Source organism: Natator depressus, chromosome 6 (assembly GCF_965152275.1).
Source record: "Natator depressus isolate rNatDep1 chromosome 6, rNatDep2.hap1, whole genome shotgun sequence".
NCBI lineage: Eukaryota > Metazoa > Chordata > Testudines > Cheloniidae > Natator > Natator depressus.
Window position 1 is genome coordinate 124,638,494 of NC_134239.1, and position 17,639 is coordinate 124,656,132.

Genomic DNA, 17,639 nt, shown 5'->3' on the forward strand with positions numbered 1-17,639 from the left:
TGCCAGATCTATTGCAACTCAGCAGCCAGCGAGACAGACTGCAGAGAGTGCATGTGGAACGGAAACCATCCGCTCGGCTTACCATCATCCTGAGAGTCCTCTTCCAGCCGGTCCTTCCCACCGCTCTCCACCCCGGAGGTGTGGGAGCTGCCATGGCTGGTCATGGAGCTGCAGGTTTTCAGTTTGCGGTGCACAGCGGTGCCCAAGAAGCTGTCCTCCGGCCCCATCTCCCTGGGCTTGGTGTCTGCCTCGATGCCGGAGGTGTGGGAGCTGCTATGGCTGGTCGTGGAGTGCCGCGAGAGGCGCTTGTGCTTGGCGCTGCCCGCGCTGCTCCCGCTGGCTCGGGAGCGTTTCTCCAGCTGGTCCATGTCCAGGTCCACGGTGTCGCTGATGTAAGACTCCCGGTACTGCTTCTTCTCTGCAAGGCAAGCCAGCAGCATGGTCACGCCCCCATGGGAACCTGGCGGGCTGCGAGGGGTGCCAACGCACCCGGGATGCGTACCGACTCTGGGCCAGATTGGGCCTGGGGACAAGAAGCTGCTTGTTCCCTCTCCTCCTCACCCCGTGTCTCCTGCCTTTGGGCAGCTGCTAGGCAACCCTGCAGCCCCTGAGCTGTCAGCGGTGCGGGGACAGGCTCCCCAGCATCCCAGAAGACAAGGCCATGGCCCTCAGAGCAACTGGCTGAGCACACAAGTGGGAACCGGCTGCCCCGCGGGCATGATGGCAGGGGCACTCCCTCCCCAGGTTGTATTCGGATACCCCTTTCTCTCCCTCCCGCCACAAGGGGGTGCACAGCCCCAACCCCGGCAGGGCCTGAGCCCTCCCTGGTAGTTATAGACTGCCTTGGGTCAGGCAGTGCAAGGGAGCACTGACACTGCTCCCTCCCAGCACCCCTGGGGCTGACCATCCCCAAAGAGGGGGCCAGGAGAGGGAGATGGAGCCAGAACCAGCCCCACCCCCAGCCTGTGAAATACCAGCTACACAGGACCATGCAGGGTGCACCCTCCCCTGTAATCCCGGGACCCTGATGCACAATCCCACCCTGCAGCACATTAAGGCCCAGTCAGGCCTTATTGATGCAGTGCAGCTATCTAATTATGGTTGTGTTTATCACAGCACAGGGCCTCCTCCTGACTCCTCCGATGGCCAGGGGCCTTATCAGTAGGCCAGCATCTGCCTCCGGCGTGGTTATCGCCCAGCCTGGTCTGCTGACGCTCAGCCCACACAAACAACGGCATGCAGATTTCCCACAGGGAACACATTCTTGATCTAAGTGAGCTGCAGGCTGCGTCCGGCCAGGCTCCGACTGGGAACACGCTGCACAACACAGGTCCCCAGACAGCCCCTCGGGTGGAGGTGGAAGGGATTTTTAGTGGCACCACAGTGTGCCAGGGTAAATTCAAACCATTCGTGCGGACGTGACTTCAGGATTGGGGAAACTGAAGGCAGGCTGAGTTTCAGGGCAAAGCCCGGCTCCTTGCCTGGCTGCCTTTCGCTGGAAAAAGCGGCGCGGCAGGCCAGAGGCCGAGTGCACTGGGGAACTCGGGCCGTGACACAAGGGGATCAGTTGCCCTTCTCATGCTGGAACTGCGAACTTGACTGCACCCTGCCAATGCTATCTGCTGAACAGCAAAGGCTCATGCATTTCTACACACAGCTCTCTGCAATTTGGTCCCAGTGCTGGCAAACAGCATGGAGTCCAGGGAAACGGCTCTGGGCACGCAACGGTGCAGGGGGCGGGGCTGAATCGCCAGCCCCAATCTGTCTATCTGCTGTGCAAGCCGGCCAGCATCACCCCCACGGGGTATAGAGGGGCAGTAGCTCTGATCCCCCACCATAACCCACGGCTTGGGGACTCACATGGCCCACACTGGCTATGCCACCTGCACTCTCCCAGCCTACTCTCAGGCTCTGCCTCCACGCTCTCCTAGACCGTGCCCATCACCATGGTGTCTGATCTCCGTTGTGGGGCTTGACTCCTTGGTGTGATGTGGCTCCGGATTCCCTCTGCACTTCCTAGCCCTGTGGCACCATGGGGAGATGGCATTTCTGCCTGCTTTTGGCCCTCACACGGCCACAGGAAGGGGTTTGCCCCTTTGATAGTAACAGCCGGGGCTGAAACTTCCCCTGATTTCAAGAGCACCAGGAGGTGGGGAGCTGCCCGTCCCAGCAGCCCACAGTGCAAGTCCCTCCTCCGAGCGCGGGTGGGAACTCATTCAGAAACCTGCGCACACAAACCGTACGGCGCGTGAGCCAGAGCGGGAAACCACAGGAGCAAGGCAAGCAGGGCCTGCTCATGCCTAGAGCGTGCCGAGGAGCATGGGTGTTGGAGGAGCAGATGCTGGGGCCTGGCACGGATGGCAGTGCCACCGCCACCGCGCCAATTCAGTCCTGTCGGGGGGTGTGTGTGTGTCGCTTTCTCGTCGGTTTTACGCAGTCACCTCCAACGCTTGCCACGAGGAATTGGTTTATTTTGAGGGTTTTTTTAAAACGTTCCTGTCTGAAAAATGCATTGGCTCTTCGGGGGGAGGCCTCAGTCTTGTCAGCCCAGGGTCTACGCGCTACAGAGTCTGGAGAGACGAGAGGGGCCTGAGAAGGCTGGAAACAAGCTGCACCACCGCCAGCAGCAACAGGCCACAGCCTGTCTGGGTGCGAACGGCGGGACAGAACGAACAGGTCCGGGAGGAGGGCGCACAGAGAGACTCCCTCCAGTCCCCCGCAGCAGCGTCCTCGGCCGGAAACAGCTCGGCTCCAAGGCTCTGAGACGAATCCTTGCTAGAGGCCACAGGGGATGAAACTGCAGCCGCGGGCAGCAGGAGAGCTGGTCAGAAAGGGTCCGAGGAAACACTGTTCTCATTGGAATTTGCCAGTTCAGGGAAATGAGAATGTTTCTCACATGTGGTCCGATTTCTCCCAAGAACCCACTGAAACCCTGCCAGCTGGAATGCCGCAGGGCTGGGGACCCCAGGGATTCCAGGGTCTATGGCTCTGGGTCACCTCTGGGCCTGCCCCGGGGCTGGGTGGTCTCCGGGCTCTGGGCCTGCCCACCAGGTGGACTGTCCTGGGGCTGGGGGGAGGGGGCGGCTCTGGGCCTACCCCGAGGGACTCCATCCACTTTCATCGAGAATTTTGAAATTCTTGGTTTCCCTCCATGACCTGGAATAGCCTTTTTCCACCCAGCTCTAGTCAGCAGCTCCAGCCAGATGAGAGGTTGCAGCTCCACTGTTCGGAGTCAGACTGTTGTAGGCTGCGGGGGAGAAAGGGGGGAGCAGTAAAACACAGTCTAGCCTGATTAAAAAACAGCCGAGTACCTTCATTCTCCTCAAGTTTCCGGACATGCCGCAGGATCGGCTGCAGATTCATGTAGAGGCGATGGCTATTGCTGAGAAGCTGCAGGAGGTGCCGGGAGCGCATGGGACAGCCTGTATAGTAGATGAGTTTCCGGGCTGATGGCAAACCATCCGGCAAAATCTCAAATTTCTTACCCTGTGCGGAGCAAGGAGGAAATATCAGTATCTGCACTGCAAAGGTTTGTAAAGGGAGGCGTCCAGCCTGGAATACAGAGACCGATTACTCTGTTCCCTTGTGAAAGGTAAAGGGAGCTTCGAGGGAATGGTGGGAGTTTGCTCTATTTAAGAAGACTCCTTGAAGTTACTAGCAGAACAATCAGTTACCCCAGGGCACATTGTCTTGCAGTGAGACAAACGTAGAAACAAACACGGTTTGCTCTGCATTACACAATACTGTCAAAATCCATGCCCAGTGTCAGGGCTGGCAGGTTCCCACGGCAAGACCGGGCAAGAGGTTTGGCTTCAGTTAATTATTCAGTTTCACAGGGGGGAAAGTAGTAAGTGCACGAGACACTTCAGCAGGAGAACAAACAGATGCATTTACACAATTTAATACACAAACGATGCTTAATGCTCCTGTGTCAGGCAGGAGGTTAGACAAGAGGATTATAATGGTCTCTTCCGGGCTTAACATCTATGAATCTTTCTAGCACCAACTCTGCTCTCTTTGGTGTGACGGAGAGCTTTGCCAGTGATTCCAATAAGAGTGGACCCTGGTTTAACAAGTTCCCAACCTGTACATTCTATTTGGTGCTTCAGCTGTAATGATCTAAAGGAAATAACAGATGAGTTACTCTGGATGAATTATTTCCCCCTTTACTAAGACCATAAGAACAGCCATGCTGGGTCAGGCCAATGGTCCATCTAGCCCAGGATCCTGTCTTCCGACAGTGGTCAATGCCAGGTGCTTCACAGAGAACAACAGAACGGGCAGTCAAGTGATCCATCCCATCACCCACCCGCAACTTCTGGCAAACAGGGGCTAGGGACACTCAGAGCATGGGGTTGTATCCCTGTCCATCTTGGCTAACAGCCATTGATGGACCTATCCTCCAGGAATGTATCTAGTTCTTTTTGGAACCCTGTTACAGTTTTGGCCTTCACAACATCTCCTGACAATGAGTTCCACAGGTTGACTGTACATTGTATTGACTTTATGATGCTCACATTTAAATACCCAGCAACCAGGCAACTTGATGGATTGGAAGAGATTCTAGCAAATTTTCAGGAAAGCAGAGTTTCTAAAACTGCTTTCATACCTGTACCATTATGGGGAAAAAGAATCAAACCAGGACTATTCATATTGATTTTCCTCACAGCAACATTTCGTTATTGCTCTCCAATTCAAAATGAGTTCACACTTGAGATTTAGCTTCTTGCTGTTGCTAGGTCTAGAGTGCAGAGTGGGGGGTGGGCTAAAAAACCCAGAAGAGGCTAAAGGAAACAGACTTTTCCCAATCAGGTGCAGAGTGTATCTATGATCTTAGAGCTTAATAAAAGGTATGAAGGACTTTGCAGGCTACTGTGTTTCCATGAAGCCGTATTCTTCAAAAATGTATCTGGGCAAAAATGTCAAAAGTAGCTAGAGATTTGGAGTTTCTCAGTGTTTAGGTGCCAAATCTGTGACACCTTAAAGAGCCTGTTTTTCAGCAATGCTGAGCACCTGGCCTCTGAACATTTTGGCCATTGTGAACACAAAATCTTAAGTCTAAAATATTCAGGACTCCCACCCAGCTCAGCCAGCTCCTTCATGGCTTGGAAACTATTGTTACAACCCACCAGATAACAACCCAGCTTGTAGTTTCACTTCCCTGTCCTAAGAGCACTGTAACATTTGCCTTTTTCTGTACGAGGTTCTGATACACTGGTGTATTACAGGGAGTAATTCCACTGTTTTCAGGGTTTTGAAAGGGATTGTCTTCAGTGTTGTTACATGTATGTAACAGATCAGAATCTGGCTATATGACAGTCACAGATTTGTAAGATATACAGTTAAGTACAAAGCTGACTGCGAGGAGTTACAAAGGGATCTCATAAAACTGGGTGACTGGGCAACAAAATGGCAGATGAAATTCAACGTTGATAAATGCAAAGCAATGCACGTTGGAAAAACATAATTCCAACTCTACATATAAAACGATGGCATCTAAACGAGCTGTTGCCACTCACAGAAGATCTTGGAGTCATTGCAGACAGTTCAGTGAAAACATCTGCTCAATCTGCAGCGGCAGTCAAAAAAGTGAACAGAATGCTAGGAACCATTAGGAAAGGGATGGATAATGAGACAAACTGTCATAATGACACTATATAAGTCGACAGTACGCAATACACTTCGAATACAGTGTGCAATTCTGGTTGCCCCATTTCAAAAAAAGATACATTTGAATGGGAAACGGTACAGAAAACGGAAGCAAAAATGATTAGGGGGTACAGAACAGCTTCCTTATGAGGAGAGATTAGAAAGACTGGGACTGGTCAGCTTGGAAAAGAGACGACGAAAGGTGGATATGGCAGAGGTCTATACAATCATGTATGGCGTGGAGAAAATGACTAGGGGAGTGCTATTTACCCCTTCACATACCACAAGAACCAGGGGTCACCCAATGAAATTTATAGGCAGCAGGTTTAAAACAAACAAAAGGAAGTATTTTTTCACATAACGCACAGCCAATCTGTGGAACTCATTGCCAGGGGATGTTGTGAAGGCCAAAAGTATAACCAGGCTCAAAAAAGAATTAGATAAGTTCATGGGGGACAGGTCCATCAATGGCTATCAGCCAAGATGATCAGGGACACAACCCCATGCTCTGAGTGTCCTAAACCTTTGACTGCCAGAAGCTGGGAGTGGATGACAGAAGATGGATCACTCGATAAATACCCCTGTTCTGTGCATTGCTTCTGAAGCGTCAGGCATTGGCCGCTGTCGGAAGACACATACTGAGCCAGGTGGACACTTGATCTGACCCACTATGGCCATTCTAATGTTCTTATAGGCAGTTTGCAGGTCAAAGGGAAGCTGATGAAAGATAGGAAGAAACATCACTGTTAAAAAAGAAAGATCATATGTTACGAACCCCTGATTGTTCTGTACTCACCACAAATACAAGTTTTCCCACGTTTGTCCAGGGAAAGTCATAAAGCAACTGTCTTTCTTCATTTAAATTCTGAGAAACAAATTGCACACAGAGAATGGGGTTTAAGAATCCTGAGACAGATTCATTACTTTTACTGACTTATGAACAAGCTGAACACAGCTGATAACATCTTTCACCCAGCACATTCAAATTTTGAAGCACTGTCCTGTAAGGTCTCTAGTGTAGACATGGCTTAAGTTTCATGAAGCCATCCAAAAGGATAAAATTCTCTGAGATGCACATAAGTTATTCTGCATTCATTCATTGCCTGCCAATCCCAATGACATCAATGAAAACTCAGCCTCTGGAATGCGTGCAGAATATCCAACACAGATCCAAAGTGCAGCTCAGAGAAGAGGATTCTGCTGAATGACTTTTCTGTAGCTGACATCTCGCAGAGTCAAAGCAATTAATAATATTTGCACCCTTTAGCAATTTGCTCAGGAAGACGTTTGTCTGTGCAAAACCAAGTGCTGTAATACACTGTAAATTGTTGATGATACCTACTGGCGTGTGCGTGTCTTGCAGGTCCCCCTCCGTGTTACAGATCTCAGCTAGGGAGCTGTGACTCTTTAGTTCATGCTGTTGGCTCTGGAGATTCCTCAGTTCAATCCTTGGGGCACTGGCTAGCAGTTTAGCACATTTCTAGCACAGTTAGTGTCTAACAGTTAATTTTTACTAGATGATTGACCCAAACAGTGATTGTTGAATTTCAGAAGTATTTGAGAAACTTCTGATTTTAAAAGAAATGATTAAAAAATAAGCAGGAATCAAAATGGCCAACTTCCACTGGTGAAGCAAAAGCCATTAATTCTTGATCATGAAACCTGAGGTCATCAGGTGAGGAAAATGTATCACTATTTTCATTTCAGACAGCCTGATTTCAGTGAGAATTGCTCAAGATATAAGAGCATAAATGAGAGCAAAAATTGGCTGATGGATACATTTAGCTACGTACCTGAAAGATCTGTATGCCCCGTGTTGTCAACCCAAGGGTTAACGAGGCTTCGATTTCCCTTTTGTCCTAAAAAAAATCCACAGTGCTTTTAGTAAATAATTTTCAATATAAAATAAACATCATATAGTAGATCCCTGAAGAGAAGAAAGGCAATAGCCGAGGCTGTCATTTTGCGGGAAATAACTGTAGCATTATGCTGTTTAATAATTGCATGTGGATGGCTCATGCTTCTTGGATACAATACGTAAAAAGGATCTGGGTGAGAGTTACTGGAGGTACTGGGCACCCGCTGCTCCTCCTGACTGCAAATGGAGTTGCAGGTGCTTGGCATGTCTAAACAATCAGGCCCATACAATACGATATAAATATAAAATATAAATATAAAAGCACAGCACTATCAAACAAATGTGAGAAAGAGAGAAATTTTATATATAAACAACATGGTCTAGAATTGGTGACACACACACACAGTTTTGACAGCGCTGCGATTCTCAGATACAGGCATGAGAACCCCCATCAAGAATTCCATTACACTCCCTGTCAAAGCCACCCAAACATTTTCTAGTTTCGATTTCTATAGCAAGATATTAAGCCCAACTCCTCTGCATTTCTGAGCCAACACTTTTGCATTCCCATTTGCTACCAGGAAAGATTTTGAAACCTGGAGACAAAGATCGCACAACTTCCTGTATCACTTCAGCCTACTGCATCTGTTCCAAAAACTGGATGTGTTTGAAAGATCTACAGTATATAAATCTACTCCTACTGTGTAGGTATCTTCTCTAATCGCTTCCATCTGCTGTGCAGTAACACACACAGTCTCAAATGTTCTATACTAGATGTTATGTCATTAAAAATGCACATCAATTGCTGGGTTTATTTGAAGCACTTTATGTAAATAAATCTAAGCAAACTTCTTAACTCAGACCCCCAAAAATAGGACTCACAGAAAAGTGACAGAAATTAAAGACAGTCCTGGAAGAGGGGCCGTAAAAACCTTTAGGTTTCTGCAGAAGACGTTTTAAAAGAGAAGCTCAATTGTCTTTATTTTTAAAGACGACCCATTTTCTGATGTTTAGACAAAAACTTAAGAGGGAAGGAGAGCATGCAGAGGCAGGGCTGGAAAAGCCTCTGATGCATGTTAACCCTGGACATTCAAGACACATTAGGCATTATCCATCCAGGCAAACACCCGTGTTGGAAGGTGTGTGATGTCATTATTGGGCATCATCCGTAAGGGTTTCACAAAGACCGTGGCTTGAGAATAGTTACTGTTACAGGCATCCAGGGCTGGATCATGACTCTACAATGTGCCCTGTGTAAGGGCTGGTGCATCACTGTAGTGCCCCAGGAGCAGACTGAGATACTGGGATCCTCCATGGCTTCCCTTTGCTGTGGTGGGAGGATCAAGTTACCCCTTCCAACCCCCATTCACCTGGCCAGCTATTCTGGTCAGTGAGTATGGATGGAAGGGGATGGGGGGGCCCCTTCTCAGCTTACTTGTACCCAACAGGGGGTACCAGGTGAGTAGCCAGAAGTCACTATCTTAGCAGAGAAGGAATGGGAATGGCAGGGTGGTGATGATCCAGCCCTAAGGCAAAAATCAGGTAATCATCACACCCATGTGCCTGAGTGCGAAAGTAAGAGGCTCCAGATGTGAGTTTGCCCCAAACACAGAGCGCTCTGACAGCGGAGCCATCCCTACCATTCTGAACAGAGGATCTGAGATTCATTAAAGAGATGGGTATTTGGGAAGGGTTCCCCCCCCCCCACAACCCCCAACGTTCACATGGCAAAGCCAAAACCAGGCATGTAACAATGCATAATCTGGGCCATTATTTCAAATGCTCCAACGATTGACACGTACCGAATCCTCTTACAGGCAGGAGAATGCTGACGAGAGGAGAACTGCCCCCAAGAACCCATCATTGGAGAAATCCTTTTATCCCAGCAACAGGCCAGCTGTGCAGCCGGTGGAAGTAGGCATGGCTCTGCTGAAGGCAGTGGAATGTCGCCGATTTACAAAAGGGGCTTGACGCTGCAAGGGAGTCAACGGGGCTTTTGCCATGGACTTCAACGGGAGCAGAATCAGGCCCAGGTGGGGATTTGGAACAACAGTGCAATAAAAAGGCTTAAACAACTCAATTGAACAGTTCAGGTCCAGTGACTTCAGTGAAGTGACCCCTGATTTTGGCACAGCACTTGCTTAAAGTTAAATATGTGCCTAGGCACACGTCGGTGCTCTGTTGAATCGGGGCCTAGGTGAACAATCATTTAACTTGGCTTTAGATCATTGTAACTGCATTTCATGGAGTTACTCCTGATTTACGGCTGCATAAGCAAGAAGAGAATCATGGCTTGTGTGTTAACACAGCAGTATTAGGAATGGTTCTGTCAGAGCTAATGCCGGCCTCTGTTGAAGCGCAACTGGGTGGTGTTTATTAATGCGCCGGGGGGAAAAGGAAGAGAGACATGGAGGAAAAATACACGCTGCTTTCCTATTTCACCCATTGAGCGAAAAAGAGGGTAAGCAAAAGTAGGTCATTTCAAGCACAGACAACATGGAAAAATAAATCTCGCAGCTGTTTCCAGCCGGATGCCATCTCCATAGTATTCAGCATTTGAATCCTCTTTAATAATTCATTCTATTGCTGGAATTCATCATATCTGTATTTGTAGTTTTCTGTTACTCGGCTCTCCAGCAGACAAACTTCTTCTCTTTAATGTGAGGACTATTACAAAACGTCTTGTGAAACATCAGGCTGTATCAAACAAATTGCTTCATTCCCAGGAGGAAAGAAATGTAAATTTGTCATGGGAGGATGAGAAATTACCCCAGAAATCTTGAATGCAACGCAGCATCCAGCTCACCCATCCCATCGATATATTATGCCTGCTTTTCATCTGGTCTCCTCTTAACTTTTAAAAATAAAAGCACTATAAAAAGCAGCAATATCCGGCCTCTTGAAGGTAAATGCATCACTGATCTGCCTCTAAGACTGATCCATGATAATGATCAAGTGACATCTCAAATGCAGCACTTCCCAAAGCATGCTAGAAATTATTCAGCAGCTGTCCTTTTTAATAAAAAGCACCCCAAATGAAAAACATATCGTTTGCCCTGCAGATTTGTCACCCTCTCTTACCTTGTACAATCTGTAGTAATGAACAGCGACATCATCCAGCCGGACGGCCTCCTTAATATATTTAAGATGTGCTTCGGAGGCCGTGAGTGCAAACTGATCTTTGTGCATGTTTGGAATGTGCTTTAAGATGTAGTCCTTCCCTCTCTTTGTCAGCACCTGTTAGAAGAAAATCAAGAGACACCTGTCAGTGCCTGCTCTTGGGATGAAAGCAGCAGCCTGCAACTGGCCTGCTGCTTCTGAGAGGCAGAAAACCAGTAACCATTTTTTTTTAAAGTTAGGTTTCCATGTGGGGTTATGATCTATTGTACCACCTGTTAGTCTATTGCTCTTAGACATTTGCACAATATCTGAGCATCTCACCATTCCCCTATGAGGCAGGGCAGGGCTAATATCCCCATGGGGAACAGTAGCAGAGAGAGAACAAGTGACTTGCCCAGGCTCACACAGGAAGTCTGTGTCAGAGAAGGGAATTGAACCCCAATCTCCTAAGCCACAGGCTACTGCCCTAACTACTGGGCCATCCTTCCGGCTACCGGCTGTCACCATGTTCTGAGGCTGAACCGGCAACACTGGGAAGCCACTGAGCTCCTCCTGCTAGCGCCGCACAGCTAAGGAGCTGTTACTTAGCTCCGAAAAAGCAAAATCAGGGGCAACAGCAAAGTATTAAAGCAGTCAACTGTCCAGAGTTCTAAAGACAGACTGGGGCGTAACAGCCTCCACCCCGGGGTGCTGCCGAGCAAGTTCCTGGCTCAGCATGCTTTATTTCACCTCCAGCTGCCCAGGGCTGGATGGTGGCAAACAGACCCAGCTCCCGCCTTAGGGATAATGCGCCAGCAGCACTGTTCCAAGGGGGGGGGGGGCAGCACTCCAGGACAGCCAGGGAAAGGGGGGAGGCAGCACCAAGTGCCCCGGAGATATAGGAAGGAAACCACCAGCCTTTCCCCACCGCTGTCTGCGCCTCGCCCTCCACCCGTCTTCAGTCGGAGAGAGGCTGCTGCAGGCCCCTGCATGGCCTGTGCCCCGAGGGGGTCAGACTAGCCCATCTAATGGGCTCTCCTGGCCTTTAGCACTATAAAGGATGACCTGCTCTCCCCCTCTCCTGTGCCAGGTGTCCTTAAACCTCTCTCCTGCCAAGGGTAGAGGGACCACCTGCCGGGGGAGGTTTCTAAAAGCTCTGGGGTGAGAGGAGAGCAAGGCAGCACCCAGGGCCCAGTGCAGAGCACACCGAAGTCGATGGAGAGACACCCCTCCGCCCCCGACTCCAGCAGGCTTTGGGTCAGGCCACAGCTTTTCCAAAATGTTCAGCTCTCACAACTGGGGCCAGGTTTTCCCAGGAGCTCAGCACAGGGGGATGTCGCAAGGATTCATTAGTCAGGGCTTGCACAGCGCTTAGCCAATGGAGAGGTCTATATATGGTAAGTGCTGGGGGCTATTATTACTCAGTGGATCTGTTCCTACACAGGGCTGAAATTCCTCCCGATCGCAAAAGCACATTTGCAAAGCCCAGACCCTGGCTGTGGAAAGGCGCTGAGCTCCCTTCCAAACCACGCAGAACGCAGTGTTTAACCAAGCCAGCCATGTACCTTGGGCTTCCACTCAATTATAAATACTTGGCACTTCCACGGCCCTGAACAATCACAGCCATGGTGCAGGCGGCTACCGATCACCCCCATTTTGCAGTTGTGGAAGCAGGAATGGAGGGGTGAAGAGGCAGTGCTGGGAATACAACACTCCCCACTCCCAGACCCACACTCCAACCACCAGGTACAACATCGCTGCCCTGCAGGATTGCCATTTGCTTCATTCCTTCTGGCTACCAGATGTAGCGGGGGTATTACTGGAAGAACACTGGTACTTCTGCTGCAGGATGCTGGGCCTCAACAAACCATCTGACTGATGATCCTGGAATCGTCACAAATGGATCCAACAGCATGAAATGCCGAGCATGGGCTCTCTTCTCCATTCATGTTTGCTGTAGCCAAGAGGTTAGGTCCCCGAAAACCAGCAATAAGGGACGGTGGCATTCGAGGCCAGGACTGCACCTGCTTTTCAGCTGCAGAAGGCCACCACGCTGCATCATGGCACTGCTTGCGTGTTGTGCTCCATGGTGTGCGTGCTAGGCTGGCATAGCCCCTTACTGCAGACGCTTCTGTCGATGCAGTCCCAACACCAATGCCCCACCCGACGTTAGCTATGCCGGCGAAAGCACTCTTCTTCCTGCCTGGGTGTGCCGACAGCTCTGTTGTGTGGGGTGTGTGTGAATTTTTCCACACTCCTAAACAGCTATAGCTCTGCTAGCAGAACTTCATAGCGCAGACCAAGCCCGAGAGAGACAGCGAGACCTTCCACTCCAGTGACATGCCTGTGGCAATTTGCACCAACGCCCTTGGAAGCAATCCCGTTTAGTTCACCCATACAGTCCCACTAGTCAATGGGAGTTTCACAGAGGTAAGTTCAAGACAGAATTTGACCTACCAACATAATAAAATGGTACCGTTTTCCAACAATGTATCACCCCTACAGACTGAAATTCTAGAAGATCACATTACATTAATGCTAGTTTTCATTTTATATATATAAAATATATGTATTTATTTATATTTTTTTATTTATATATTTATTTGCCATTATACGTGGCTATGGACTATATTCATGCTGAGTAGTGGGTTTTATCCTCTGAAATTTCAGACACTGGACTAAGACATGGGTATAGCACAGTTAGAACATAAAAACGACCATATGGGTCAAACCAAAGGTCCATCTAGCCCAATATCCTGTCTTCCTGCCAGGTGTCCCAGAGGGAATGAACAGAACAGGTAATCACCAAGTCATCCATCCCCAGCTTCTGGCGTACAGGCTAGGGACACCATCCCTGCCCATCCTGGCTAATAGCCGTTGATGGACCTATCCTCCATGAACCTATCTAGTTCTTTTTTGACCCCTGTTCTAATCTTGTCCATCACAACATCCTCTGCCAAAAAGAGGCTAAAACACGGGAGTGGGGAGGTATGTGTTTTTATTTTCTATTCTTATTAAGTTTGACTCTTCCATGAATTGTTCACAGTGTACACAAGGTTCTCTGGATACGAAAGTTTGCACAGAGATCTTTACATTAACAATCATTCAGAATTTGTATGCAGAGATGAGGCCACTCTCCATAGACTCCACCTCCGAGAAAGCAGCCAGTTATTTCACTGGCAGCAAGATGTGGCTTAACGTGTGGCTCCTGGAAAGCACTTCATTTAAGCAATTTTCAGGCGGTAAAATGTGAATAAATATCACAGTGCAAAGGGCCGTTTTTGAGCCCTGGCATCTGAGGCAGGGAAGCAGGCCAGTCTCACAGAAAGCCTAGTTAGGTATTTAGCAGAATCTAAACAGAACCAGCTGAGCACTTCACTTTGATGTAGCTCAGTCTGAAATCCATGGTCAGAGATAAGCATGTGTGGATCTCATTTTACCAGCATAACTATGTTGGTTAAGTATGAAAAAAACCCTATGCTCCTAACCGCCAGAAAAAGCCCCAGTGTCAATGCAGCAAAGTCCTTCTGATGATGCAATGTAGTTTGGGGAAGGGGTATAGTTATACCAGCAAAAGAACTTTTATAAGCTGCATCTCCATGTGGAGGATTTACCCCAACAGCTGTACTGGCAAACCTTTCCTTGAGCAGATAAGGTCTTAGTGTTCACAAAGAGAAATATAGTGATCCACTATAGACAGTTATTCTTGACCATTTTTCAAACAGCTTATTGCCCCGTCTTAACAAAGAGAAAGGACAGAAAACACCTACGAGCACGGGTGCTTTCCTTTAACAAAGCTCTTGGGAACCCACAAAGTTGCAGCAGGATTATTCTAGTGCTCAAGAAATAGGACTGACTCCCCAAAAGCAGATTTTTACTTCCATTTTCAGCTAGCGATTTCAAAGTCAAACACCCAAATCCCATTAAAACTCAATGTGAACTGAGTGCTTAACTCCCTTAGTCTCCTTGGTAACGCTTTAAGGTAATCATCAAGCATTTCAGCAGCTGGTTATGAGACCAGTTGGCTCAATTCTGCCCATTAAGTACACCCCACTGTACTAAAACAACTTTCCGAAGTGATTTTTTAGATTCTGTGTGGGACATGCAGCGACTCTGGACTAAGAAAATGAGGCGATTACTCTTCAGCTAAACCGCGAGTTGTCCGACACCAGCGAGCTCTGTTAAAGAGAATAAGGGCAGCAATCAACAGGGACAACAGTGCCTACATCTTTATTAACCTTTTCGTGTTGAACATTCAATGGCTACTGCAAAACCATTGACACGGACGAGTCACTGTTATGTTGATTCACATCTACCAAATACACAATATTATATTAAAGTTCAGTCTCTTTAATTGCTCCTCTTTAAAACCAATATGTATTCACAGCTTCTCTCCTCTGTTCTAGCTGTTCAGAGCAATTGATTCTTTTTAAAGTCTGTTTACTGGAAAGCACTGATTCAGAAAAGGACTTTGGGGTCAGGGTGAACAGCGACCGAAGAGGATTTTCCCAGGGTGATTCGATGGCTGAAGAGCAAAAGCAAACCTTGGAAGTATAAGCAGGGGCATATTGAGTAGAAGCAGGCAGGTGTTAACACTGCAAATGGCACCAGCGAGGCTGCTACTGCGACACTGCGTCCAGTTGTGGTGGCCACACTTCAGAAAGGACACTGACGTATTGAAGGGGTACAGGGAAGAGCTCTGAGAAGGATTCGAGATAGTTGCTGAAAATTTTCATTTCTCGATGAACCTCCCCCCTGCCCTCACCAAAAGGCATCGACATGGGGTATTTCCCATGGAAATTTCCATTTTCATGAACAAGCCGTTGTGAAGAGCTCTACTTGCCTCTGTTCAGGACAGACGTACAGCAGTGGTGCAGTGTGGGGCACCGTGACGGGGTGTATAACCCCCACACCAGAACTGAAGGGGTTAAGGAACAGTTCTGGGCCCAGACAACTCCACCCCTCTACCCCTCCATGGCTGGCTCCAGTTGGAGGCGGAGCTTAAAAGGGAACCAGACAGCTCAGAAGGGGCCAGAGAGAGCAGGGCAGAGACCCACCCTGAGAGCTCCTGAGGGAGGGCTCTGCAGAAACCATTCGCTGGGTGGAAGAGCCTGCCTGCTCAGCCTTGTGTGGCTGCAGCTGCTTTTATTTGCTTTTCCTTTATTACCTTCCCTCAGACTTCAAGCCTTTGGGTGGGAGGTGGATGGTAGGAAGCAGCCCAGGGAGAGGCAGCCTTGAGCTCTGCCTTAGTCACTGTATGGCCTTGGGTGAGTCACTCTACTCTCCTGCCTCAGTTTCCTTATGTGTAAAATGGGATTGTTAGTATTGTGGCACATGAGAGATTAGTTAATGGCTGCAGTGTGACCGTTTACACTTGTCAGGTGTTATAGACGGGTTACATATCATTTCTGTTCACTTTCAAGCGAGCTGAGACAGTGAGAAAGGAGCTCATTTGTCTGCGGGTTGTTGACCGTTCTGTAAAGGATTTAAAGTTTAAAGAACTCCCAGCTGGGCTGAAGGCTTGTATACACTGTTCCATCCTGATGCACTTTCATACTAGGTGAGATGTAAACTCCTGAAAAGGGAGGTTTGAAATGGAAACACTGGCTCAACCCTGCTGTAAGTGTGTAATCAGTCTATCTTGTGAGTGCACTCATGTTTTCACTGGGGGGTGTCATCTGGAGTCTTAACATACAGAGAAATCTCACAACCTGAGAGCAAAACACATCAGAGACTGCAAGTTGTAACGTTAACACACAGGCAAAGAGAAATAACCGTCCATGCACTAATGAAAGTAAGGCCCCGTTCCTGCAAACACGCACAGGGGTAAAGTTACCTATGTGCATAAGGGTTTGCAAGACTGGAGTGCATGATAGATGCAGATTGGATGCAGCTGAAGAGCTATGAGGAGTCCCAGAGAACTGCTAAAAAGGCCACATTAGCCTGACATATTTATAACAATTTGCCTTAATTTAAAAAAAAACAAAAAAAACACCTGTTTCTGGTAGAGCCCCCTTTAAACAGTATCATCTGGCATTTAAAAATCACCCAGCAGTGTTTTATGAAGGCATTGCTGTTCCCCTGCTGATGTTTATTAGGCTTTTCAGCAAAGGGGAAACTGACTAAGGGCACAGTCCAGTAATGCAATTAAGCCCATGCTTAACTTAAGCACCTGAGTAGACCCAGTGGACCACTTGCATACTTAAAAGTTAAGGGCTTTTCTGGACCAGGGCTTCTAAAGGAGAAAACAGGGAAACTGACTATACACGAGGTGCCGTGAAAAACCCAATTGACTAAATTTCAGGTTTCAGAGTAGCAGCCGTGTTAGTCTGTATCCGCAAAAAAAAACCCCAAAAAACCAAACCCAGGAGTACTTGTGGCACCTTAGAGACTAACAAATTTATTAGAGCATAAGCTTTCGTGGGCTACAGCCCACTTCATCGGATGCATTGAATGGAACATATAGTAAGAAGATATACACACAGACACAGAAGGCGGAATTTACCATATGAACTGTAAGAGGCTAAAAGAAAAGGAGGACCTGTGGCACCTTAGAGACTAACAAATTTATTTGAGCATAAGCTTTTGTGAGCTCACGAAAGCTTATGCTCAAATAAATTTGTTAGTCTCTAAGGTGCCACAAGTCCTTTTCTTTTTGTGGATACAGACTAACAGGGCTGCTACTCTGAAACCTGTAAGAGGCTAATTAATGAAGATGAGTTATCAGCAGGAGAAAAAAACCTTTTGTAGTGATAATCAAGATGGCCCATTTAGACAGTTGACAAGAAGGTGTGAGGAGGATACTTAACATGTGGAAATAGATTCAATAGGTGTAATGACCCAGCCACTCCCAGTCTCTATTCAAACCCAAGTTAATGGTGTCTAGTTTGCATATTCAAGCTCAGCAGTTTCTCATTGGAGTCTGTTTTCGAAGCTTTTCTGTCGCAGAATTGCCACTCTTAAGTCTTTTACTGAAATGGAGAGCAATGACTTTTCCCCACCAGCGTCTCTCAGCGACCGCACTCTGGTAACT

The 17,639-nt window shown here is 48.0% G+C and overlaps 1 protein-coding gene across 3 annotated transcripts in view; it reads right to left on the bottom strand.

Moving 5' to 3' along the window:
- The window catches only part of FRMD6 (FERM domain containing 6), a 74,946-nt gene that overhangs the window by 10,708 nt on the left and 46,599 nt on the right, over window positions 1-17,639 (bottom strand). For all 3 annotated transcript variants that reach the window (XM_074956527.1, XM_074956526.1, XM_074956528.1), the window contains 5 exons: window positions 10,589-10,744; window positions 7,443-7,508; window positions 6,446-6,514; window positions 3,312-3,486; window positions 83-418 (listed from right to left, as the gene is read on the bottom strand). In XM_074956527.1, coding sequence (XP_074812628.1) covers window positions 83-418; window positions 3,312-3,486; window positions 6,446-6,514; window positions 7,443-7,508; window positions 10,589-10,744 — 802 coding nt within the window. The remainder of the gene's footprint in view (window positions 1-82; window positions 419-3,311; window positions 3,487-6,445; window positions 6,515-7,442; window positions 7,509-10,588; window positions 10,745-17,639) is intronic.